The sequence below is a fragment of the Megalobrama amblycephala genome, linkage group LG13 (assembly GCF_018812025.1).
Source record: "Megalobrama amblycephala isolate DHTTF-2021 linkage group LG13, ASM1881202v1, whole genome shotgun sequence".
In the NCBI taxonomy this organism is placed as follows: Eukaryota; Metazoa; Chordata; class Actinopteri; order Cypriniformes; family Xenocyprididae; genus Megalobrama; species Megalobrama amblycephala.
Genome location: NC_063056.1, coordinates 31691491 through 31719077, shown reverse-complemented (window position 1 = coordinate 31719077; position 27587 = coordinate 31691491). Strand labels below are relative to the sequence as shown.

At 36.5% G+C, this 27587-nt stretch overlaps 1 protein-coding gene across 30 annotated transcripts in view; it reads right to left on the bottom strand.

Annotated features, from left to right (window-relative positions):
- The window catches only part of rims2a (regulating synaptic membrane exocytosis 2a), a 215903-nt gene that overhangs the window by 76556 nt on the left and 111760 nt on the right, over nucleotides 1–27587 (bottom strand). For 18 of the 30 annotated variants that reach the window (XM_048151902.1, XM_048151887.1, XM_048151906.1 and 15 more), the window contains 11 exons: nucleotides 25057–25156; nucleotides 24392–24515; nucleotides 22318–22364; nucleotides 22076–22188; nucleotides 18169–18216; nucleotides 14921–15051; nucleotides 13169–13361; nucleotides 10541–10694; nucleotides 9239–9265; nucleotides 3798–3866; nucleotides 1259–1394 (listed from right to left, as the gene is read on the bottom strand). In XM_048151902.1, coding sequence (XP_048007859.1) covers nucleotides 1259–1394; nucleotides 3798–3866; nucleotides 9239–9265; nucleotides 10541–10694; nucleotides 13169–13361; nucleotides 14921–15051; nucleotides 18169–18216; nucleotides 22076–22188; nucleotides 22318–22364; nucleotides 24392–24515; nucleotides 25057–25156 — 1142 coding nt within the window. The remainder of the gene's footprint in view (nucleotides 1–1258; nucleotides 1395–3797; nucleotides 3867–9238; nucleotides 9266–10540; nucleotides 10695–13168; nucleotides 13362–14920; nucleotides 15052–18168; nucleotides 18217–22075; nucleotides 22189–22317; nucleotides 22365–24391; nucleotides 24516–25056; nucleotides 25157–27587) is intronic. The other 12 variants (XM_048151893.1, XM_048151920.1, XM_048151899.1 and 9 more) reach the window with 5 other exon arrangements.

The following is a 27587-nucleotide window of genomic DNA, read 5'->3' as shown; positions in this document are numbered from 1 at the left end:
TGATTTAAGTGACTTTGAATGTGGCATGATTGTTCGTGCCAGACCAGCTGGACTGAGTATTTCAGAAACTGCTGATCTACTGGGATTTTCACGCACAACCATCTCTGGGGTTTACAGAGAATGGTCCAAAAAAGAGAAAATATCCAGTGAGTGGCAGTTCTTGTTGATGCCAGAGGTCAGTGAATGTATGACCAGACTGGTTCAAGCTGATAGAAAGGCAACTCAAATAGCTGAGGTCTGCAGAAGAGCATCTCTGAACGCAAAACACGTCCAACCTTGAAGCAGATGAGCTACAGCAGCAGAAGACACACCTGGTGCCACTCCTGTCAGCTAAGAACAGGAAACTGAGGCTACAATTCGCACGGGCTCACCAAAATTGGACAATAGAAAATTGGAAAAACGTTGTCTGGTCTGATGAGTCTCGATTTCTGCTGTGACATTCATACGGTAGGGTCAGAATTTGGTGTAAACAACATGAAAGCATGGATCCATCCTGCCTTGTAACAGCGGTTCAGGCTGCTGTCGGTGGTCTAATGGTGTGGGGATATTTTCTTGGCACACTTTGGGCTTCTTAAGCATCGTTTAAACACCACAGCCTACCTGAGTATTGTTGCTGACCATGTCCATCCCTTTATCACCACAGTGGACCCATCTTCTGATAGCTACTTCGAGCAGGATAACGCACCATGTCACAAAGCTCAAATCATCTCAAACTGGTTTCTTGAACATCACAATGAGTTCACTATACTCAAATGATCTCCACAGTCACCAGATCTGAATCCAATAGAGCTCCTTTGGGATGTGGTGGAACGGGAGATTTGCATCATGGATGTTCAGCCAACAAATCTGCAGCAACTCCATGATTCTATCATGTCAATATGGACCAAAATCTCTGAGGAATGTTTCCAGCACCTTGTTGAACCTATTCCATGAAGAATTAAGGCAGTTTTGAAGGCAAAAGGGAGTCCAACCCGGTACTAACAAGGTGTACCTAATAAAGTGGCTGGTGAGTGTGTATATTACCATGCCAAATTGCCAAGGCTAAGCATATGTAAGAAAGTAATTAAGCAAGTAAATAAATAAACAAACAAAGTTGTCTAACATTGTAAGTGGACTTCAGGGAAAAAAAACTGCTACAAAATATACGTGAACTAAACATACATTATAATATAGAGCTTTGTGACTCCAAAACAAAGTTTGAGAGATGCATAATCATGTTTATGAACAGAAAAGGTTAAGACAGAGAGATCTGTCTTACCTCTGAGAAGGGGGCATGCTGGGCGACCGTGATCGCGCCCGGTTGATGTCGGCTGACCGAGAGCAATGATTGGACGATAAGACCTGCTCAGGCACAGAGAGAGTAGAGCTCTGGAGGTCCCTGCCGTTTCTATAGTCTGTAACAAAGAAAAGGGAAAGAATTAATGAACTAATCATCTGTGACAACAAATACTTTTTCTATATATAATTAATGCAAAACTGCTAAACCGTTTACTAATAGCAATTTGAATATTACTTCATGCAAAAATGTTTAATCATTCTGAACCATCTATTTAACACTGCTTTAGATGATATATTGTATGCTGCTGTGTTTTTCCACAATAACTGGTTCTTAAATTGCAGTAAAAGTTGCTTTTTAAAGCCAATATGTTCCAGCCATGATTGAACTTATCTCCCATTAAATCAGAAAACAGCTTTCACAACCAAAACCAGAATAATGACTTTTTCCTCATGCAAGAGCCGTCAGCGCACTCAGCCCGATGGCATTTCATTACCCAGCATTCAGTGTGGCCACGCTAAGGTCAGTGCCTCGCATGATTACAAAAGATTGATGTTCAACTGACTGTATCACACATTAAAACAGGCTGAAAGTAGAACAATGTAGCAAAGAGAAGTTTGAGGAGAGAAATTCTGTCTCTCTGATGGCTTATTTTACTTTTTATTATGAACTCACAATTGATGTTTTTATGTTGCTAATGGTATAATACTCTAATAAATATACTAAATATGTTGCATCCACAAAAAAATGGGTAAAATAGTAATTTTTAGTAATTAAACAATTTTAATAATTAAATATAAGTGCATTTATGTATCATTCTGTGTTTGCTTTATCTACGAAGGATACTTTCGGTGAATTTGATGCATCAATGCTGAATAAAGGTATTAATTACCTTCAGTAATAATCTTTAAATCACCTATACTGTTGTCTAACCAGGCAGCTCACTAGCTTTTTTTTTTTTTTTTTTTGATACAGAGCTACTGTATCCATTACAGTATAAGCAACATTAGTTTGGTCTGTCTGTTGTGAGCACACACACATATGCACAACCTCATTCTGAATGTGACCTCTGTGTGCTCCAGCGCAGAGACTGCATCGGCACCAGTGCGTCATACTGCAATAAATGAACGGCTGCTAAACACAGGGGCCACAAAACAACTACAGCTGCACAGAGCGCATGAAGGGAAAGCAGCGATCTATAATTCCTCTGAATGTTAATCATCTCCTCCCGGCGGAATGCACTGCATCAGCACTTTACAACCGGCCTGGAGACAGAGCCAAAATCAATGAGAGAGAGAGACTGAGAGAGGGCTTCCCTCTCTCACAAAGAGCACGACTGGAATTTTAAAAAGGGTGTGTGGATGTGTGTGTTTCTGGCCTGTTTAGGCTTTCCCTTCCCGTCTGAGATGAACATTTTGGCACCAGTATTACAGTAGGTTGGTAAGTTGTGAAGACACCTATAAAATACTGCATAGCAAGACATTAAAGGTCCCGTTTTTCGTGGTTTTTTGAAGCTTTGATTGTGTTTATAGTGTGCAATATAACATGTGTTCATGTTTCGCGTGTAAAAAAACACAGTATTTTTCACATAATTTACTTATCTGTATACCGCTGTTTCCACTGTCATAAAAACGGGCTGATGACTTCCTTGTTCTATGAAGTCCCTCCTTCAGAAATACGTAACGAGTTCTGATTGTGCCAGCGGTTCCTGTGTTGTGATTCAACAGCAGTTTAGCGCATCTTGCCCGGAAAGGTCACGCCTCTTACCATAACGTGGAGATGCACGCGCTCAGTGTTATTGTAAACATGTCTTTAATTTTACCCTATCAATTTGAGCCGGAATCAGACCCGGTGATTGGACTGCGGGATGAAAATAACAGCGTTTCGACGACATGGCGACAAACACACTCTACAAACGCAACTCTTGTGTATTCCTGTGGGCGGAGGTTAGTCAAAAAACTGTTTTAGTGACGTCATTAAAGAAGGAAGTAGAGGGATGTAGTCCAAACTGGCCGTTCGATGTAGGCGACTTCTGTTAAATAAAATATCTCGCTTGGCATTGAACTTTGAGCTTTAAAATTTTACAGATTTTATTTATACTCTAACAACAACATTACACACTAACTAAAGTTTGAAACATGGGATCACGAAGAACGGGACCTTTAACATTTGTGTGGAATATGTTGAGTTGAGTTTTTTTTTATCTAATATATATTTATTTATTTATTTATTTATTTCAGTTAACAATACTGTCATTTTGGTTACAATAACAATACTGACACTGCGCAGCATTCAGCAAGTAGTATGTGAAACAGTATGCATTTAAACAGTAGAATGCTATATTGACCTCATTACATTTGAGTGGTGTCCAGTTATCATCATTTGGAAATAAACATGGTTCTGTGAGATGTTTGTCTTCAAGAGCAAAGTGTGACTTCATATTGAATGAATTTAGCAGTAAATGTCTTCATCACCTCCATCAGATGGTGTCATTTTCACTGTGTTCCTGCAAACATCTTACCTGATACGACGCCAACACCATCTTCACAGTCATAGTCTGAGAACTCACTGTCACTGATCCTTTGAGACCCTACAGGAGAAATACAGAGACAGAGAGTGACAAGTGTTGGTATGGTCTGTAGTGAGCCTGGATCATGTAATGCAGCCTTTCTTTGAGAATGTGGATTCTTCTGCAGTAGGTAGTGAGGTGTGATGTTAGGATGTTTTCTGCTTTATAAACCACTATAAACAAACTTATTTAGTAGCTCTTATTCAAAATCTCATGAGTTTGCTTAACTGGGGAGTACCCATGATTATATATATATACATATAGATAGATAGATAGATAGATAGATAGATACACACACTATATTGCCAAACGTATTGGGACTGAATTCAGGTGTTCCAATCACTTCCATGGCCACAGGTATATAAAATCAAGCACCTAGGCATGCAGACTGCTTCTACAAACATTTGTGAAAGAATGGGTCGCTCTCAGGAGCTCGGTGAATTCAAGCGTAGTACCGTGATAGGTTGCCACCTGTGCAATAAACCCATTTGTGAAACTTCCTCACTACTAAATATTCCACGGTCAACTGTTAGTGGTATCATAAAAAAGTGGAAGCAATTGGGCAACAGCAACTCAGCCATGAAGTGGTAGGCCACGTAAAATCATAGAGTGGGGTCAGTGCATGCTGAGGGGCACAGTGCACAGAAGTCGCCAACTTTCTGCAGAGTCAATAGCTACAGACCTCCAAACTTCATGTGGCCTTCAGATTAGCTCAAGAACAGTGCGTAGAGAGCTTCATTGAATGGGTTTCCATGGCCGAGTAGCTGCATCCAAGCCTTACATCACCAAGTGCAATGCAAAGCGTCGGATGCAGTCTTGTAAAGCACGCCGACACTGGACTCTAGAGCAGTGGAGACATGTTCTCTGAAGTGACGAATCAAGCTTCTCTGTCTGGCAATCTGATGGACGAGTCTGGGTTTGGTGGTTGTCAGGAGAACGGTACTTGCCTGACTGCATTGTGCCAAGTGTAAAGTTTGGTGGAGGGGGGATTATGGTGTGGGGTTGTTTTTCAGGGGTTGAGCTTGGCCCCTTAGTTCCAGTGAAAGGAACTCTTAATGTTTCATCATACCAAGACATTTTGGACAATTTCATACTCCCAACTTTGTGGGAACAGTTTGGGGATGGCTCCTTCCTGTTCCAACATGACTGCGCACCAGTGCACAAAGCAAGCTCCATAAAGACATGGATGAGTGAGTTTGGTGTGGAGGAACTTGATTGACCTCAACCCGATAGAACAGCTTTGGAATGAATTAGAGCGGAGACTGTGAGCCAGGCCTTCTTGCCAACATCACTGCCTGACCTCACAAATGTGTTTCTAGAAGAATGGTCAAAAATTCCCATAAACACACTCCTAAATCTTGTGGAAAGCCTTCCCAGAAGAGTTGAAGCTGTTATAGCTGCAAGGGGTGGGCCAACTCAATATTAAACCCTACGGATTAAGAATGGGATGTCATTAAAGTTCATGTGCATGTAAAGGCAGGCATCCCAAAACTTTTGGCAATATAGTGTAGATAGATAAATAGATGGATAGATAGACAGATAGATTACTTGTTTATTTTGTATTTTATTGTAAAAGTTTAAGTTTTTAGTAATTTTGTTTGGTTTTTGATTTTTTAATGGAGACATCTGACTTTTTTTCTTTCTTTTTTTTTTTTTTTTTTTTAAAAAAGGGAAATCTGACTTTTTCCATGTTTAAGTGCACATTGGGTCCCCGGTGCATCTACCAACCCAGAAAACGTGAAAAAGGACAACCCAGTATCTTTGTTTTGGCAAGCCTTTCTCTACTCAGATTTCTCTCCCCTAGTGACGCAGAAAGAGGATCTTATTATAATATTACCGCCCCTTAATCTGCACGTTTCCACCCACAGCACCACCATTTTGTTTTCACAAGTGAGGCAAAGCTGCAGATGAAGAAAATGTAAGTATTTTTGAGTAATGCAATGTGTTTCCACACTTTCCGTGTGCTTTCCCTTAGCCTCCAAACGCTCTATTACTTTATGCTAGCACAAACAGAAGTTGTGTTTGACAGAAATGTATCTGTGTTACTTATAACTCACCCACAAAACAGACTACTTAGACTACTTATGTGATGTCATTTTACACTGGACATGCTAGTCGATGAGTCGAATCAACTCCACAGCAACTACATAAATGTATCCACTAAACATTCAGAAACATCTAGATGCAATCTAAAAGTTGTAACTTTCTGAGTCTCTCCATCAGTGTCTGACTCCGCTTTGAAGGCTGAACACCGTTACTGACAATCGTTATTTTGGCTGCGTGAGATTCTCCAGCTTTATTGTTGTTCAGTGCTTCAACTTTAACTTATTTCAGTTAGTTGCCAAGGCAACATTTCTTTATTTCAATCATCAAAAATGATTTTTAATAGTTTTAGTTAACAATAACAACATCATAGCATTCCTTAAATAGTGTCTAGGTAGGCAGCTCACTAAGTTTTGGAACAGAACTGACAAACACGGCCGTTCATTCATCTTCTTCTGTGACGTTCATATCAAGCGGTAAAAGAGCTGCTCTCAAAATACCTGTCTATTTCAGACTACTTACAGATAACTGAACATGTCAGTCAGATATCTCTCTCTCGCTTCCAAATCCACAAAACAAGAACGAGGCAGTCTGAGCTTTGTATTACGTGAGAAAATGGATCTTCTTCTCCCTTTGCTTCAGTCATGAGGAATAAACCGAGCTGAACGCCGTCCCTCAGCCCATAGCGCTGACGTTTGCCAAGTTTGACACTCTGAAGCGGCCCCTCCATCACTCAGTTCAGATCGAGAATGAAAGCTAATCTGCCATGCGGCGTTCACAGAACTACAGCCTGCACGAACACCCAGCCTGCAGTCTGTCGCACACCAAACAGACCCTTGTGCTTTAACGCAGATGACAAGCCAGCAATAAACCTGCTCTCATTTCGTTCTCTCTTTCATAAGCCTGTCCTCTTTTCTCCTTCAACTCTCTGCTCTATAAATCAGCCTCTCTTTAAATCGCTAAATCAAGCACTCAAGTGTCAAAAGAGATTCACAAATTTAAAAAGAATTGCATGATGTATTCTTGGGACCCATTTTACATTGCGTCTTTCTGTTTTGTCAGGGTTTCAAATCGTTTGTGAGACTTTTCTTATGCAGCCAGAAGTTGATCAGTTGGTTCAGGTGATGGTTGCCATTGTAAATCTATGTAAGCGATGTCTTTATAATATCCTAATTATGTTGAAACACGTTAAAAAGATTATGTTGGCTCGTTGGTGACACGTTTCAAACCAATTAGCTAAATGCTTAAAATAAATAGGAAATTACTGGACTGAACGTGATTTGTGAGAATGTTTCTTTGCTTCTGTCTCTTTGAATGATCAAATACAGGTGCTGTAAGTACAAAACCACACAGCAACCACAAAAAAAAAGCAAACAAACAAAAAACAAAAACAAGAACACTCACTCTTAAAAGAGAAGAAACTAAACTAATTCAAAGACTTTTCACACACAGTTACACAAATACACCTTTTTTTTTTTTAGAGATGTATTATTAATCACAGCTATACAGAGTTAGTAACTATAAAGGGAGGAAAAAATGAAACGACCAGATAGGTCTGGGTTGTATGATGGAATTTACCACAGAATGATATACACGTTAACCAGTACAGTTTTTGCTTTACTGTGTATATACCTCTGAATATATATTTCCATGTGACAAAAGAAATATGAAATATATAGAAGCTTTGTTTCCGCCACTGAATAAAAAATATAAAAGGCAATTGGGACTTTTTATCTCACAATTCTGACTTTTTTTCTTGCAATTGCGAGTTTACATCTCATAATTCTGACATTTGTTCTGAGAATTGCATGTTATAAAGTCAGAATTGCGTGACAAAGTCACAATTGCGTGTAATAAAGTCAGAATTGCGTGATATAGTCGCAATTGCGTGTTATAAAGTCAGAATTGCGTGATATAGTCGCAATTGCGTGTTATAAAGTCAGAATTGCGTGATATAGTCGCAATTGCGTGTTATAAAGTCAGAATTGCGTGATATAGTCGCAATTGCGTGTTATAAAGTCAGAATTGCGTGACAAAGTCTCAATTACGTTGTAAAGTTCTGACTTTATAACATGCAATTCAATTCTGAGAAAAAAAGTGAGATATAAACACGTAATTGTGGGGGAAAAAAGTCAGAATTGGGAGTTTTTATCCTGCAATTCTGACTTTATAACTCGCAATTGCGAGCTTATATCACAATTGTGAGAAAAAAAGTCAGAATTGCGAGATAAAAAGTTGCAATTATCTTTTAAATTATTTTAATCCTTGGCAGAAACCAGCTTCCATAGATATAATGTAAAAATACAGACGGGACATGTTGTTTATGGTATTATGTGTCGTCACAGTTATCAGCTTTTTTACAACAGCTTTGAATCTGGCTCATTCAATCAGAATTTGGAGGCTGAATAATCAGTTTTATCATTTTAGTTGTGTTGTTTTCTATGAAAGCCTGTTTATTTATACTCCATGCAAAGGTGAGATAAAGTTTTTAAAATTTACATAAGATTAATTAATATACATAGTTCAAGCTTGGGGTCCGTGGAGTCATTTGTTAAAGAAAATAATACATTTGTTCAGCAAGAATAAATTAAATTGATCAAAAGTGACAGTAAAGACTTTTACATTGTTACATAATATTTCTTCTTTTTCTTTTCAACTTCCTATTTATCAAAGAATCCTGAAAAAATAGGTTTTCAACATTGATAAGAAATAAAATGTTTTTTGAGCATCAAACCATCATATTAGAATGATTTCTGAAGGATCGTGTGACACTGAAGACTGGAGTAATGATGCTGAAAATTCAGCTTTGATCACAGGAATTCATTACATTTTAAAAATATATTATAATAAAACACATTTATTTTAAATTGTAATAATTTTTCAAAATAATATTGTTTTTACTGTATTTTTCTGAGACTTCTTTCAAAAATATTTTAAAATCTTACCAACACTAAACTTTTCAATAAGTCTATAAACAATTATTTTTGTTGAATTTACATCCAAGATAACTAAATATTGTGACCATTACCATGATCTAAAATAAATCATGTCATGTATGATTTTAGTCATACCATCCAGCCCTTCTAAAAGTCAAAATAACAGCACACAGAAGCCAGTGTTCACTACAGTGTATATGAAGAGGTCAGACTGATCTGCGGTAAAGGGAAAACAGCAGCACTGGGGAGAATCAGAGGGCACTATGGGAAAATGTGATGGTGTGGGGAGATGGTCCACTTCGTTCTGCATGTGTTTCATTTTTCACGGGATTAAGAAGGACAGCAGGGTGGATCCAGTATAAAAAACACACGGTTAAACCCAGAGGATCAGCCTGAACATGCAGCGGTCATTACCTGAGCTGTACACATACGGGCCTTTGGCTGCAGAAATAACCAGGTCAAAATAAAAAACAATGAATGCAGGACACAAACGCTCATACCAACAGCAGTAGTCTTTCAGATTTCAGCTTAAATCACTGAGCGCTTATGTACAGATCTCAAAAAAAATGAGATGGAAGAAAAAAAAAATATTTCAATGCTTTTGCGTTCGCTCGCAAAATGTTCGCGTTGGCTCGCAAAACTTTTGTGTTCTTTGCAAGTGAATGCAAAGTTTCTCAGTGCAACGCAAACATTTTGTGATCGAACGCAAAGTTTCTCGGGGAATGCAAACATTTGTGAGAGAACGTCAAAGAATTGACAAATGATTTTTTTTTCCTTCATTATGTCCCTTTAAGGGGCTTCATACTTATGAATATGTAATGTCTTAGACCCAAAACATACTTTATGCAAGTATGCATACACAAAGCTTTATTTAAAGGAATATTTTACCCAAAAATGAAAATAAAATAAAAGATGATATTAAAAATGTTGGTAACCAAACAGTTGCTGGTTCCCATTGAATTTCATAGTATATATAAAAAAAATACTATGGAAGTCAATGGGGACCAAAAAAAGTTTGGTTACCAACATTCTTCAAAATGTCTTCCTTTGTGTCCAACAGAACAAAGAAACTCATCCAGGTTGAGAGTGAATAAATGATGACAGATTTTTTATTTTTGGGTGAACTATCCCTTTAAAATTTTTTCATTCTGAAAAAGTTTTTCACTGTTTTTGCTACTGAAGTTCTTAAATCATATATTTTTCAAAACATTTCTGTCTGAATGCTGTCATACTAGTTCAGAAAAACTCACAAAACTAATAACATGGTCTTTAGAAAACCTAATGGCTAAATAATAAAAAAAGATAATATCATTAAGAATAAGATACTTGCAATGTGGATTAGATTTATATTAAAATGATCAGAAATACATATTGTGAATGTTCAACATATTAACATCTCCAGTTTAATGACAGACATTTAAAGGCAATTCTGTCAAACATTTGTGTTTGCATACTTGTGTGGAGTACATTTATAGCCTAGGACGTTTAGAAAAAGATGTTTGGAAACTGTTCTAAGAGAGGAAAATCCACATATTACAGCACAAGCAGATGTTGTTACATATAAAAATGCTAAATAGTTATATGATCTGTAATGAAAATCAGTTTTTGACATAAAAATTAGCTCATCTACCATGCAGCATATGTAATGTATAAGAGCAGAACATTGACCTGAGTTTTTCTGTGTGCAAATAAGACGAGAGAAAAAGACAGACATACTCTGCAGTCTGCGTGTGGGACTGTCTCCGTGCAGTGCTCGTCTCTGAAGGCAGGGGGAGCTCTTGGGCAGGGGTACCGATGAGACGTCGTGCGTTTGCAGCTTATACCAGTGCGGTTCATCATCCAGCAGTGCTGTTTCCAGTTCTATGAGGATCTACACAAACATTTGTGTCATATTCACATGCATACATACAACATACATATCCAGTTTATCCCAAATTCAATGTGTGTCAATGAATCTCTAAATGTGAGATGGTTTGTTTAACAACCAACCACAACTTTTATAACTTAATATTGTAGATACACATTAGTTTTATTTAAAAATGCTATTTTGAAGTATAGTCTCAAAAAAGTTTGCAAGGTTAGTTGTATAAAATCTTTTAAAGATATTAAGACTTTTCAAGGACAGAAATACTGTATAGATCAACTGATATTTAAAAGTAATGCATTAAAATGTTGCATTACCTTCTAAAAAAAGTAACTAATTACATTACTTAGCTACATTTTTAATGATAGGACAGTATGTAGGCAGGAAGCAAAGTGGGAGAGAGAGAGAGGGGGATGGGCTCAAGAAAGGTCAGCGAACCAGGACTTGAACTCGGGTTGCCCGAAATGCAAAGGTGTTATATGCCGACACGCTGCCCACAAGGCTATCGGGACCAACTACTTAGTTACTTTTATGTAAAGTAATTACCGTTACAATAATTTTGCATTACTTTTTCTTACTTTACTGAAGTTCACTCTCTTTTCAAGGTGTTTTTTTATTGAGAAGTGTCTTTTGCAAGTGTTTAATGTAGTGCTGTCAAACGATTAAAAAAAATAACTCGATTAATCACACATTTTTTCTGAAAACACTTATTTTTTTATGTTTTAAATATATTTTATAATGTAATAATTTCACAGTTAATCTCCAAATTAAAACAACATAAAGACAGTATATTTTAAATACTTGTTTAATGGCATCTTTTTATGAATGAAGGCCAGTATCACTGATACTAATACAGCTACTGATGTCTCTATGAAATTGATTCCCCCCCCCCAATTTTAAACATGAATTATAGCCATTCAACATTACAGTGTAATTGAAAGCAATCATTTTTTAACATTTACTAGGCTTGAAAAATATACAACTTTTAATCTAAGTGAGCTTAGAACAATCCTCACATAAACAAATAATAAATGTCATATTTACCAGTGCCCATCCTACCTGTCTAACAGATAGGAAAAATACAGAAATTGAATAAAGTTACCAAACAATCTGCACTAATTCACAGCCTAAATTAAATATAGATGAATCATTATTAAAGCTACAAAAGTTCTTTAGTCAAGAGCAGTGAGTAATTGTCTCTATTACCTTTGTTCTTTCATTATCTTCAATGACAGAAGGCATTAGCGGTTGCTGTCACTTTAAGATCTGCTGTACATGAAGCGGATCTCACATGCGTCCCGCTTTCTCACAACTCTTTACTTTCGTTTAAAACTTTATTTAACTTGTTCAAGGCTGCTCTTATGAGGATACTCTAAAACTAACATTTTTGGCATTATTGTGCTTGTTATTGTTCGTTCAAGCGTGACAGAGAACTCGATTCTGGCGCGCCGTGCATGCGCACAATACAGGCGCTTGTCTTTCTGTGTATTGTGTGTGTGACAGGACATTCACAGACAGCGCATTCTCTTTTTCTCTTTTGGTGAGCTTAAATGGTTTAAAAGCATTTGCATGAATAAGAGCGTGATCATGTATTGTAATGCTAGCCAAAGGATAACAGAAAAAACGGATACTGTGTTAATTGCGTTAAATATTTTTAACGTGTTAAACTGGAAAAATGAACCGCATGCGTTATGCCGTTAACGTTGACAGCACCAGTTTAATACAGTAATGCACTCAATTACCTAGCCTATATAACATACACCTTCATTTTCTTTTAAAAACACATTTGGAATATTATTAAATTCTAAGCACTTAGAATATTGCCTGACCCCTAGAGCTACATATGACATACAAACGGTCTCTCACCATTACATGTTATTTTACCTACTGTACAACTTGAAAGTAATGTGTTTTGTTACTTTTGTACTTTTTGTATGTCCGACGCACACATGAGTATGCATGTCTAAGTGACTACGTTATGGAGAAGAGAGAGAATTTTAATGCAGTAAATGTTTAAGCAAATTAATTAAACTGAAAAGTAACTTTCATTACTTTTTTAAAAAAGTAACTTAATATTAATGTGTAAATTTAAAGTAATCTGTTACTTGAAACATCAAAAAAGTAATCTGATTACATAATGCACGTTACTTGTAATGCGTTATCCCCAGCACTGCTGATAACCATTATGCAGAATTGTTTTTAATTGTTATTATTAATTATTTTTTAGATTAAATGGTCTTTAGACTACAACAATAACACATAATATGCATTAGAAATATTTTAATTTTGATAAAAATGATTATTATTATGCTATTGTTGTTCTTTATGCAAACTATTTTGTGATCTAAATGGTCACCAGTCAGGTCTACTATTGTACTATTGATTAATTTCATTTGATTAATGGCATGGAAATACAAAAAAGTGGTTAATTGGTAGAAGAAGCCTAAAGTTCTGAATATTTGAGATCATCGTGTCCTTACCTCTCCCAAGAACTCACTCTCTTCCTCTCTCACCCGGGCCTGGTCCCACAGCGTGATCTCCAGCATGCGTTCCCTGAACTCCCGCCGGTGGACGGGAGAGTACATAAAGGTCTGGTTCCATTTGGGCTCTAGTGATTTCTTTACCGTTTTTGTTCTTCTTTTGCTTTTGTCACTGGAGAAACAATTATTCAAACTGTTTTTATTTACCATCTTGGTAATAGAACCCTGGAACAAGCACTGAAATCAACTATAAAGAACAGGGCATTGTGGGAATGCCAAGCAGAACACGGCAGATCTGCTCCCAGGCTGTGTTCAGAATGGAATACTGTGCTTACTGCATACTGCTCAGTATACACAAAAATAGGAAACAGTATGCAGTATGCAACATTGTTGTCACATTACCACACTATGTCGAATGCTAAATTCAGTGAGCTGCATTCAATTTTGGATGAAATTCTGGCAGTCCAATCATTTAATGAGTAAAAAAGTAATGTTGTTACTGCTTCAAGTCAAACACATTGCATTGTGGGATATAGTATCTCACAGAGTTATTATTATTTACTATAAAAAAAATTTTTGTATAAACTGAAATTAAGCTGAAATGAAATAAATTATAACATGAACAAATTAAAGTCCCCCTGTGGTGAAAATCATATAAAAAGCAGATTAAAAACACCACATAGACAAAGCTAATGTTGTCAACACAATTGCCAAGTATTTTCTCTTTAAAACTGCAGTGATCTAAAGATGCGGTTTAAAATCGCTGGTGTTTCACCAATCAAGTCAACATACGGGCAGGTTTTAGCAAATCATTAACTATGATTGCTCTGAAGCAAGGGAGTCTCAAGAGAATCCAGGTTATCCCGGTATATTTTTCTGTTGATATGAAAAATCTGGTAGATTTACAGCAATATAGCGGGTGTATGATGTATATTACGACGTTATGAACTATATGCCTTTCTTCAATGATGTTCTGAGTTATTCAAAGCTTTTCTAAGGATGCTGATTTTTAGAAGGCAGCTGTCCGACTCTGAGATGGCGAACGGGAACATGTGTTGTGTAACATTAGCAACACATTATTAGCAGCTGTTTGATAGTCAAGCTAAAGGCTAATCATATTAATTACCGTTATGTGTCCGACTTTGTAAAAAGCGATTCCATTGTGCAGCGTTTACCTCAGTAAGTTGACCGAGTGGATCTCTGAGCTCATGCGAGTGAGTGGAGGCGGGGCTAATTAGCATATTCATAGATCCACGTATAGTAAATGAAGCAAGGGTGTAGAGTTACATTCAAGCTATTTTAAGGCATGAAGATTTTTTTCACAGGAAAAAGACATTTAAATATGTCATTTTGGTGATCAAAGATGAGTTTTAAGGGATAAAATGATTGACTACAGGGGGACTTTAAACTAAACAAAAATTAAAATTGTTGCTTCGACAACTAACTGAAATAAGTTGAAAGCACTAAATTATTAACTGTAAATAAAAACTAAAACTAAAATAAAAAGAAGAGTATCTCAGTGTGCTATATATACTGCACATTTTTGCCACGTTGTAGATCATGCATACAGAAACTGCATACTGTGTGCACAATATACTGTACATATTGCATACAGCAAAAATAGTGCGATTAGTATGGTAGTATGCCATTCTGAACATAGCCATAATGAATTATGTGGTGAAGAGACACTACATTTTTTTATCTTTTGCACAATGAGTGTTATTGTCATTAAAGTAACTGCCCCAATCTCACCTTCTGTCAGGGAGGAAGTAGATCTTCACATAAGGATTGCGTGGTCGGCCGTCCTCCCTTGAAGGCAGGTCCTTTGCACCCAATATGGTGACGATAAGCTGATGGCCGACTTTGTCATACCAAAGTTTGACCTGTAGGGGGACAAACACCAGAGCCTATTTGAGATAAAGAGGGACTTGTGTTCTCAGGCTTCAAATCATCAGCTGCTTTATTTAATCAAGAGGATTTGATAGTTTGTATATGAATCATGTTATTGTACTGCACATGCCAAGATGCATGACAGACCAAGCTCACTACTCAGACAAGTATGGATGTGACAGAAAAATACTTAGAAGTCAGACATACACAGAAACGACAACAACATAACACATATAACACTAGATCTTCTAAGCCAGAGCCCATACTTGCTTGTAGTTAAAGGAAAAAAACTCCAATAGAAACACTGCCTATACATTATATACTGGAGCTATAAATGTCTCAGGCCACTGTGTACAACATGCAATGAAGGGCGTTCCATACTGTACGTAAAAGAACAAGGCAATGTGTTACAAGGAGAGTTGGGTCAAACAAATTGTACCATTACACAATCCCCAACAGAACTAGCTGTTGCTGTACATTAAGGATGCTAATGTTGTCCAAAATAGGAAATGTTAAATATTTCTGAGGGAAAATGTCCTAACGTTGGAAATGTGTAAAGCTATAAGCATAATGTTGACATTAACAGCAATGCATCATTTTTTTTTATGCCCTGATTTTTGCTACAAACAACATTAAAGGGGTCATGACATGAGAAATCAAATTTTCCTTGTACCATTAAATCATTCTATAAGATTCATAGCTTAAAATGTCCTCCTCATTATAAACAAAGCATTCATTAAATCAAGCTCTAAAAATAGCTCATTTTGATATTGCAGTATTTTTGTGACGTCACACAAGCAAATACATTTGCATATTTGCATTTGATCATTATAATCACTGACGCTGTCTACACTGGATACAATATACAGATAGAGCGTGGTCAATTTCTGACATACTCCACACACTTGAGTCTGTTGACAACAGGACAAATGGAAGAGTGTCCATTTACTGACAAGCCTTAAAGGAGCCGCCCCTTAAAAATAATTGTTTTTCCACATATATATTAGTGCTGTAAAAATTAGCGCGTTAACGCATGCAATTCATTTATTTCAGTTTAACGCGTTAAAAATATTTAATGCAATTAATGCAGCATCCATTTTTTCCGTCATAATTTGGATAGCGTTACATTATATTATGATCATGCTCTTATTCACGCAAATGCTTTTAAACCATTCAAGTGCCACAAGACAAACGAGAATGCGCTGTCTGTGAATGTTGTGTCTGTGTGACACACACACGACTCGTGCGAACAGAAAGACGTGAGTTCTCTTTTGCGTTTGAACAAACAATAACACACAGAATTATGTCAAAATGCCCGTTTTGTAGAGTATCCTCATAAGAGCAGTCTTAAATTAGTTAAATAACATATTAAACTTAAAGAGTTGTGAGAAAACGCTGCCGAACATGGTGCAGATCCGCATCATGTTCGGCAGCAGCAGGTCTTAAAGTGACAGCAGCCTAATAAACCAGTTGCTGTGATGTCTGACATTGATGTTAATCAATGAACAAAGGTAACAGAGAAATTTGTAGCTTTAATAAGGATTAATCTATATTTAATTTATAATTTATGCAGTGAAGACTGTAAACTGTTTGATAACTTTATTCGTTTTTTGTATATTTCCTACATGTTAGACAGGTATGTAGGCCACAGGTAAATATAACAAATATTAAGTTCACTTAAATTAAAAGTTGTTATTTTTCCGGAGCAGAAGGGGGCGGTAATGCACCAATAAGCTGGATGCCAACCACCGTAAAACAGGAAAGAATAAGAAGCAGCGTCACTGTGGAGTGAAAGTGGATATATACAACAGACCCGGAAGAGAAGACAATGCTGAATAAAGTCGTAGTTTTTGTTATTTTTGGACCAAAATGTATTTTCGATGCTTCAAAAACTTCTAACTAGCCCACTGATGTCACATGGACTACTTTGATGATGTTTTTATTACCTTTCTGGACATGGACAGTCTACCGTACAAACACTTTCAATGGAGGGACAGAAAGCTCTCGGACTAAATCTAAAATATCTTAAACTGTGTTCCCAAGATGAACGGAGGTCTTACGGGTTTGGAACGACATGAGGGTGAGTCATTAATGACATAATTTTCATTTTTTGGTGAACTAACCCTTTAAAATAAAAAATCCATGTCATGACCTCTTTAAAACCATTCACATCATGCTTCTTCAGGTACAAATGGATACAATTTGCTTAATTCACACTCTTATTTTTTCTTTGCACTTGGGGAAAAAAACAGGTAAAACAGGGAGTGTTAAAGGTGCTGTAAATGATTTTATCCATTTTGCAAACTTGCAGACTTAGAAACCAAAATAGCCCTTTGTCCAAAAACGTGCCAGCCAACTCAATGTCAAAATGACTGACAGGCAGAGAGACTGATTTCTGATTGGCTAGTTTACAAAAAAAAACAACTTTTTTTTGCTGTCACAGAGGTGTGATTTCTCAGAACACCTATTTCAGTGCTATTTATCAGGTAGCAATGATATTTTACGTGTATAATAGCTTACAGCACCTTTAACATATCCTTTTAGCTGCAACATGAAACTTTCAGTAATGTTAGTACCGAACGAAAATGTTTTTAGCATGATTAGTATAATTACAAATGTGAAATGCAGTTTTTGAATCAGTTAGCAAATGAATGAATCTCCAAAACAATTAAGCACAGTGAATTAGTTCCTTTCTAAAACGGCATATGAATGAGTATCAGGATTCAATGCAGTTTCATGTTACATGGAAAAAGAATCCAATTTTATGTCCCGACAAACTCTGCATCACTAAAACATTTAAAGAGACACAGTACTCCTCTGCCCGGGTAAACGGCGCAGGTGAACGTCTCACAGGGTTAGAGGCATTACGTCACTACTCCATGTCTGCCAACTGTCGGGTGTCTCTTAAAATATTTTTGTGCTTGCATGCAGATGATTTATGCCTAAAATATGCTTAAAACAGCAATGAGGGCATGATAGGTAAGGGGCTCTTCAAATGCGCAAACTAAGATAATAAACAAAGCTGGAAATGCAGCTGTTTTTCTGCTGTGCATTATCCAAAGAATTAAAGCAATAGAAGAGAAGTGGTTTTAGTAAACGGCAACGATTACCTGAACTTTAGGGTTAAAAGGCTCAATTCTTCTACTAAGGCTTTGGCTCTGGGTAAGTAAAGTGAATGAAAAACAATGAAGAGAAATGCAATAAAACTAAAACCTGAAATGACAATACCATTTGTTAATGCAACACTAAGAAAGCAGAGCAGGAGATTCAGCCTAAAGACAACGACTATAGGAACATTTTTATTTCTTTTACTATGCGATTAACTGCAATCTCTTCCTCAGAGATTGAGGAATCAGTCATGAGCTCAGGACTCATTCTAGTAGAATGTTCTTTTCCTAAATTTTAGGAATGGATATTTCCTGTACATTTTCTAGAGCAGCGTTTCCCAGAGTGTGGCCCTCAACCCTCTAAACTGTTTGTTGAGTTCCATGAAAATCAATCAGTATTTTTTAAGACTGAAATGTCATGTAGTCTCTTCATGGGAAACACTGCTGTTTACAGTACACTGAATCTCCTCCTCAACAAAATACAAAGTAACAAGATTGTTATTTAACACACAAACACACCATATAATGTTAGAAATGATGAGATACAGAACAGGAATATACAGAACAGGAGACAACACATTTTTGTATTGATAATCAAATGATTGTAATACAATCATTTCTATCTATCTATCTATCTATCTATCTATCTATCTATCTATCTATCTATCTATCTATCTATCTATCTATCTATCTATCTATCATTAGCCACCCTGCTTTCTATATATATGTATCTATCTATCTGTCCATCCATCTGTTCGTTCATCTGTCCATTTACCATCCATCCATCCATCCATCAGTAGCCACCCTGCTTTCTAGATATATGTATCTATCTGTCTGTCTATCCATCCATCCATGCATCTGTCCATCCATTCATCCATCCATCCATCATTAGCGACCCTGCTTTCTAGATCTATCTATCTATCTATCTATCTATCTATCTATCTATCTATCTATCTATCTATCTATCCATGCATCTGTCCATCCATTCATCCATCCATCCATCATTAGCGACCCTGCTTTCTAGATATATGTATCTATCTATCTATCTATCTATCTATCTATCTATCTATCTATCTATCTATCTATCTATCTATCTATCTATCTATCCATCCATCCATCCATCCATGCATCTGTCCATCCATCCATCCATCCATCCATCATTAGCCACCCTGCTTTCTAGATCTATCTATCTATCTATCTATCTATCTATCTATCTATCTATCTATCTATCTATCTATCTATCCATCCATCCATGCATCTGTCCATCCATCCATCCATCCATCCATCATTAGCCACCCTGCTTTCTAGATATATGAATATATCCATCCATCCATCCATCCATCATTAGCCACCCTGCTTTCTAGATATATGTATCTATCTATCCATCCATCCATCCATCATTAGCCACCCTGCTTTCTAGATATATGCATCTATCTATCTGTCCATCCATCCATTCATCCATCCATCATTACCCACTCTGCTTTCTAGGTATGTATCTATCTGTCCATCCATCCATCCGTCCATCATTAGCCACCCTGCTTTCTAGATATATGAATATATCCATCCATCCATCCATCCATCATTAGCCACCCTGCTTTCTAGATATATGTATCTATCTATCTATCTATCATTAGCCACCCTGCTTTCTATATATATGTATCTATCTATCTGTCCATCCATCTGTTCGTTCATCTGTCCATTTACCATCCATCCATCCATCCATCCATCAGTAGCCACCCTGCTTTCTAGATATATGTATCTATCTGTCTGTCTATCCATCCATCCATGCATCTGTCCATCCATTCATCCATCCATCCATCATTAGCGACCCTGCTTTCTAGATCTATCTATCTATCTATCTATCTATCTATCCATCCATCCATCCATGCATCTGTCCATCCATCCATCCATCCATCATTAGCCACCCTGCTTTCTAGATCTATCTATCTATCTATCTATCTATCTATCTATCTATCTATCTATCTATCTATCTATCTATCATTAGCCACCCTGCTTTCTATATATATGTATCTATCTATCTGTCCATCCATCTGTTCGTTCATCTGTCCATTTACCATCCATCCATCCATCCATCAGTAGCCACCCTGCTTTCTAGATATATGTATCTATCTGTCTGTCTATCCATCCATCCATGCATCTGTCCATCCATTCATCCATCCATCCATCATTAGCGACCCTGCTTTCTAGATATATGTATCTATCTATCTATCTATCTATCTATCTATCTATCTATCTATCTATCTATCTATCTATCTATCTATCTATCTATCTATCTATCTATCTATCCATCCATCCATCCATCCATGCATCTGTCCATCCATCCATCCATCCATCCATCATTAGCCACCCTGCTTTCTAGATCTATCTATCTATCTATCTATCTATCTATCTATCTATCTATCTATCTATCTATCTATCTATCTATCTATCTATCTATCTATCTATCTATCCATCCATCCATCCATGCATCTGTCCATCCATCCATCCATCCATCCATCCATCCATCATTAGCCACCCTGCTTTCTAGATATATGAATATATCCATCCATCCATCCATCCATCATTAGCCACCCTGCTTTCTAGATATATGTATCTATCTATCCATCCATCCATCCATCATTAGCCACCCTGCTTTCTAGATATATGCATCTATCTATCTGTCCATCCATCCATTCATCCATCCATCATTAACCACTCTGCTTTCTAGGTATGTATCTATCTGTCCATCCATCCATCCGTCCATCATTAGCCACCCTGCTTTCTAGATATATGAATATATCCATCCATCCATCCATCCATCATTAGCCACCCTGCTTTCTAGATATATGTATCTATCTATCTATCCATCCATCCATCCATCCATCCATCAATCCACCCATCATTAACCACTCTGCTTTCTAGATATGTATCCATCCATCCATCCATCATTAGCCACCATGCTTTTTAGATATATGCATCCATCCATCCACCCATCCATCCATCCATCATTAGCAACCATGCTTTCTAGATATATGCATCTATCTATCTGTCCATCCATCCATCCATTCATCCATCCATCATTAACCACTCTGCTTTCTAGGTATGTATCTATCTGTCCATCCATCCATCCGTCCATCATTAGCCACCCTGCTTTCTAGATATATGAATATATCCATCCATCCATCCATCCATCATTAGCCACCCTTCTTTCTAGATATCGGGTATCAGACACTTTTTCTAGTGGCTTTTCCATTTTGGTCAACCATTCATTGAAATCATTGATCTTACTCATCATTGATCTTACTCATCCAAACAGTATTACCTAGGGAATAACTTAATAAATCAACAGCTTGTCCACTTTACACCAGAGTGTGTCATGTTCTACAAGCGTGTCGGGTAGTTTTTCACACACACAATAGGCTGCATGAGGCCTGGATATAACCTGCTCTGGTTTGAGGAGACTACAACAGCTTTGCCTGATCACTGGCCCAATGCTTGATCTCTGTTCAAAGCCATTTAAGTGATTTTAGTCAGAATAAAATTGACAAGTTGGGCAATTACATATATTTTTCTCCCTTTTCACTTCCTGATGAAGACAGGAAGTTTTGTTAGCACAAGTACAAAGGATTAAAGCACAAATGATGCAAATTACATGTGCAATTGATGTTTTGTCTATGTATTTTTTCATTATTGTGATGCCAAAGAATGCTGGGAAATGTAGTTTTAATGCACAAGCCTGTGAACTTTATTGTTATTCTTCATCAAAATTTATGCAGACCTAAACTGTAAACAGTCACAATGTCATGTTTCTGACATGAATCTTTAACTGACATGGGGAAATACCTAATTTTTTTTCTAGAATGCAGACACATCTTGTCCTCTGCACAGGAATGGATTATTGCGAACTTACTGTAAGCTGTCCCGATAAGTACTGAGGGGCATCCCGCAGCATTCCGGGGCTCATGGGAGACGTGACTGATATGGAGGGACGCTCCATCTTCTGTGACTCAAACGAACTTGAACCTTAGAAGAGATTAAAGTAGAAATACACAAAACTAATCAGAGATTCTTTCAAAGATCTGTGAAAATGTCTCATTAATGTCTCAGGGAATCCCATCACTTATACACACTAGACTGAGAAAATGTACTCACTAGACTCCAGTTGTGCGTGTGTGCTTTCTGGTATCCTGGGGATATCTCTGGAATGACAGTGGCATGGAGAAATCAATGACATGTGCTGTAATGACCCTGAGCACCACATTAGTCTTGATGTGAAGTTTGTGGCAGCAGCCCAAACTCACAATCTAAACAGAGTTCAGTTGGTCATGCACTCTTTACAATTACAATTAGGACGATTAGGAGGCTAAACGGAGGGCAGCAGTTTTGTTTGTTTGTTCATCTGAGCCAGCAGGCACTCTAAAGAGGTCATATCATATGATATTTTCCCTGAGTTTGTATTTTCCCCATCTCATGAACTACAAAAAAAGTAGTTTTGCATGTCTTTTTCTATATCCATCAGATCTCAGAAATTTACTAGTTATTTTTGCAGATTATTATAATTTTAATATAATATAATATTATATATTATATATATATATATATATAAATATATATATTATATATTTTAATATCATATTTTTTATTAAGAAGGAAGTTTTCATTTCTCAAAATTACGGTATGTTACATCAGTATCTTTTATCTTATAACTTTAATATAAAGGAGGTAAAAAAAGCAGACTATTATCATACACAATTCAAGGCAGACGGACCACAAGACTCAGTATGTTAGTGTTATGATTAATACAAATATTGCTCATCTAAAATGCTTTTGAAGTCTCTTCAGAAACACACCTCAGAATTACAACACAAATAATAAAAATAGCTTTTGAAATCATAAGGAATTTAACAATTATTTCAGTACTTTTGAGGAATCACTTCATCATTAGACATTTTCAATCTGTGACTCTTTTTGACCAATTTGTTAAAAATTTGTTTGCAAATCAGCACTGTATGTTTGTTTTTGTAAGCAAATGATATGGAAAACTGTGTCGTCTATTTATTTTGTTTTGTGTCATAAACTCATTTGGTTCCAGAATTCTTTGACCAAAATGATTCAGAATAAGATTATCATCTTTAAACAAATAAGATATTTATATCGATTTTAAATGTCCAAAAGCATTGCTTGTTTATCAGCACCAGCATAATGTTAGAGGTATCTGGTGCTAAACTAAACATGATTTCTGTTAAAGAGAACCTATTATGCAAAATTCACTTTTACATGGTGTTTGAACATAAATGTGTGTCGGCTGTGTGTGTACACAACCATCCTATAAAAATCCACCCACTACTTTTTTTCCATATTCCCCATAAATCATAAACAGTGTCTCAAAATGAGTCGTTTAAAAATGATGTCACAATGTTTGCCCCGCCCATGACTGGTGCCGGAGTCTGCCCTATAAGCTTAGCTCCTCCCCTGAGCAAATTTTACACAGTCCACCATGTTTATCTCCTTGCTAGAGCAGCTAGTGGAAACACATGGATGTCTCAGCTATGTGATAAACAACTAAATGTTCTGCTTTTGGCTGTATCAGTGAACACAGAACTTTTCCATTGCTTTTCTATGTAAACACGCTAGACGAACGTGTTTGACCATTGCGCTTGTGTCTCACATCTTTTACAGCGTCTCGTGCAGGAAATGGCATTCTAAAAATGCAGTTTCACGCATCAAAAAAACACATCAACACCTTGCATTTTCAACTGCCCACGTCTCATGTTTTTACGCAAAGAAAGAAAGAATGTGCGCGGATGGCCCTGAATGAGACAAAAAAAAAAACTTTGCAATGTCCGTCTAGCACGTTTACATAGAAAATAATGTAAAGGCAGCGCAATGGAATGAAAAAAAAAAACATGTTCTGTGGAAACGCCCCCATACTGTTTCTCCAGTTTGGTTGTTGCCGGAGTATCCTTGGCAAGCGCTGTAAAGGCACAGCCCTCTTCTGGAAAGGGGAAGGGAAGCAGCAGCTCATTTGCATTATTTTTGCTTCCTTTTGCTTTCATGGTAGAATAAATGGTAAAATAAATAATCTCTGGGGTATTCTGAGCTGAATCTTCACAGACACATTCTGGGGACACTTATATTACATCTTGTAAAAAGGGGCATAATAGGTCCCCTTTAAGATAAAATAAAAGCCAATCTTAAATGAAAAACACTGTAGAGGAAGTCATACCCAATGGGTCGAGAGACCACTAATTCCACCTGAGGCTCTGGCTTTGATTCTAAAATGATATTGTAAACTTCTTTAAATGTGGCTCCTTGTAAATGTCGGCCATTCCACTCTAGGACCTGGTCACCTACGAAACAAGAAAATCAATTACCAAGCCATCTGTAGTCAAACATTGCTAGAATTCACTACTGCATTTAAAACAGTAACAAACTGAGTAATACGAGTCCTACATTCACCACTGTTCAAAAGTTTTGGATCAGTACATTTTTTTTTATGAAAACTTGTATTATGCCTGAATGCATAAAATGAATCAAAGTGAGAGTAAACTTCTACATTGTTACAAAAATATATATTTTCAATTATTTATTCATCAAATAAATCTTTCTTGAGTAGATCAGCATATTAGAATGATTTCTGAAGGATCATGTGACACTGAAGACTGGAGTAATGATGCTGAAAATTCAGCTTAGCCATCATAGGATTAAATTACATTTGAAAAAGCCTTAAAATATAAAAACGTTTGTTTTTTAAATTGTAATATTATTTCTCAATATTACTGCTTTTTTTTTTTGTTTACTGTTTTTATGATTAAATAAGCATTTTTAAAAATCTTACTGACCCCAAACTTTTGAACAGTAGTGTATGAAATACAGAAAAATAGCACGTACCTGGTCTGAGGTGCCCAACTGTATCCGCTAAACTTCCTTTCCTTACTTTGGTGATGAATGCACAAAGTCGCCCGGACTCTGTCATCTTTCCCCCAACAACCTGTAAAACGCACAAAAGAAAATAATGAACTATTGCTTTTGAAATTATAGCATATTAGTTTTAGCTGTGGTACTAAAAATTACATTTCAGTTGTATTGTAGGTATCGTGATCCCATAATGAAGTTTTTATGTTGCTAATGTAAGGTGAATATATTTAATAGTTCATGGCTTTTTAGTCATGACTGATTACACTAGAGTTCAGAAAAAAATAATCCGTTTAGAAACAAACTGCACATTACACTGAACAGAAACAGTGAGACCTTCGAGGGTGTGTGTACATTATTTCTGTATGTGCTTTTGAAAGAAAGAACCGACCACTGGAAAATGCCTAGAGGTCTGTTCCATAAACCACATGACCAATCGCTCTTCTGTGAGCATCATACAAATCAAATCCCCACTAATGGCAGCCCAGTGCAAACATACAAAGAAGATTATGAGCTGCCTCCTAGATAAAGATGGCTTTACATAATGAGTGGCATGCAGCCGAGGGCGATTGAGTGTGTGTGTGTGTGTGTGTGTGTGTGTGTGTGTGTGTGTGTTTGACAAACTGCTGCTGGTAACGGATATAATGCACACGGTAGCACTGAGCTGACACACAGTCAGCCATTCAGAAAGTTTGTTATCAGTAACGATTCTTCGTTTCTCTCCACTCTACTGAACAATCCATGTGAGTGCTTTAACAACAAATACGAGCTTCGCATTTCTGCTTTTAAACTCTCAAAGTGCACGGCCCTGTTTACTTCCACCGTAAGAGCTTTACTCTAACCATGTTTTTTCGCTCTTTCAATGATGACAATAAATCGCAATGAACATTCTCAGTGCACATTTTTACAGTACTATGCATGCAGTCTTTAAAATAATATTTTTTTTAATTTTCATTGATGGTTCTTTGGAGAACCTTTAACATCCATGGAACATTTTCATAGCAAAAATGGCTCTTTATTATGGGAAAAAAGTTCTTCAATGATTATTACAATATTCTTTACACTTCACTCTTAAAGGATTAGTTCACTTCAGAATTCAAATTTCCTGATAATTTACTCACCCCCATGTCATCCAAGATGTTCATGTCTTTCTTTCTTCAGTTGAAAATAAATTAAGGTTTTTGGGGATAACATTCCAGGAATTTTCTCTATATAGTGGACTTCACTGGAGTTCAGCAGGCCGAAGGTCCAAATGTCAGTTTCAATGCATTTTCAAAGGGCTCTACATGATCCCAGATGAGGAATAAGTGTCTCGTCTAGCGAAACGATCTGTGACAAATGCTCGTCTTGCACTAGCTCTGTGATACGCTACGCATTACGTAATCATGTTGGAAAGGTCACGTGTGACGTAGGCGGAAGTACCGTGGTAGGGCGAAAAACTCCATCTCATTTTCTCCTCCAACTTCAAAATCATCCGACATTGTTGTTTTACCTTTTTTGACTTAAGGCCATTTGGCTTAAGTGCAAGATGAGAATTTGTGGTTAAAAAGTGTATATATATATATATATTATATATATATATATATATATATATATATATATATATATATTATTTTTATTTTTATTTTTTTTTTTACGAAAAATCCTGGAATGTTTTCCTCGAAAACCTTAATTACTTTTTGACTGAAGAAAGAAAGACATAAACATCTTGGATGAGATGTTTATGTTTATGTCATCGGACATTCTGTACTCAGAAGATGCGCAATAGCTCACCCTACCATATAACAGTGAAAACATGGAAAGCTGGAAAATTCTGTCAATGGCAGCTTTGTCTCATAAATTATGGAAAATTCCATCAATGGTGGGGAGAGAGTTAAAAATAAATGTTCTAAAAAGGTGTTTTCACAGCGATGCCATTGAAGAACCACTTCTGGTTCCCAAAGAACCTTTCAGTGAACAGTTCTTAAAAGAATATTTTTTTTCTTAGTGTTAAGAACATTTTAAAAATCCATCACTCTTAAAAAGGTTCTAAAGTTTTTTTTTTTTACAGCGATGCCATAGAAGAATCATTTTGGGCTCCCTAAAGAACAGTTCTTACAACAACCATTTTTTCTTACTGTGAAGAACATTATAAAAATCTAAAGAACCTTTTGTGGAAAGGAAAAGTTTTATGGATGTTAAAGGTCGACACATCGATGCCAATAAAGAGCCTTTATTTTTTAAGAGTGTATCCACTTTTTACACTATAAAAAACTTTTGGAACCTATTTAGCGAGTACTGAAAAATAAAAACTACATAGAAGACATTTTAAGATTCATTTTGAATGAATACTGCATAAATAATAAAATAGCATTACTTCATGCAATATTTTTTATCCTTATTTTATCAGTTCACATTAAAATGCATAAAAATCTTGATCCACTTCTGAAATGACTTTTCTTTCAATTCAATCAGTTCCTAATGGATAAACAATCCCAGCCTACATTTTATTGTTCAATATCCTGTTT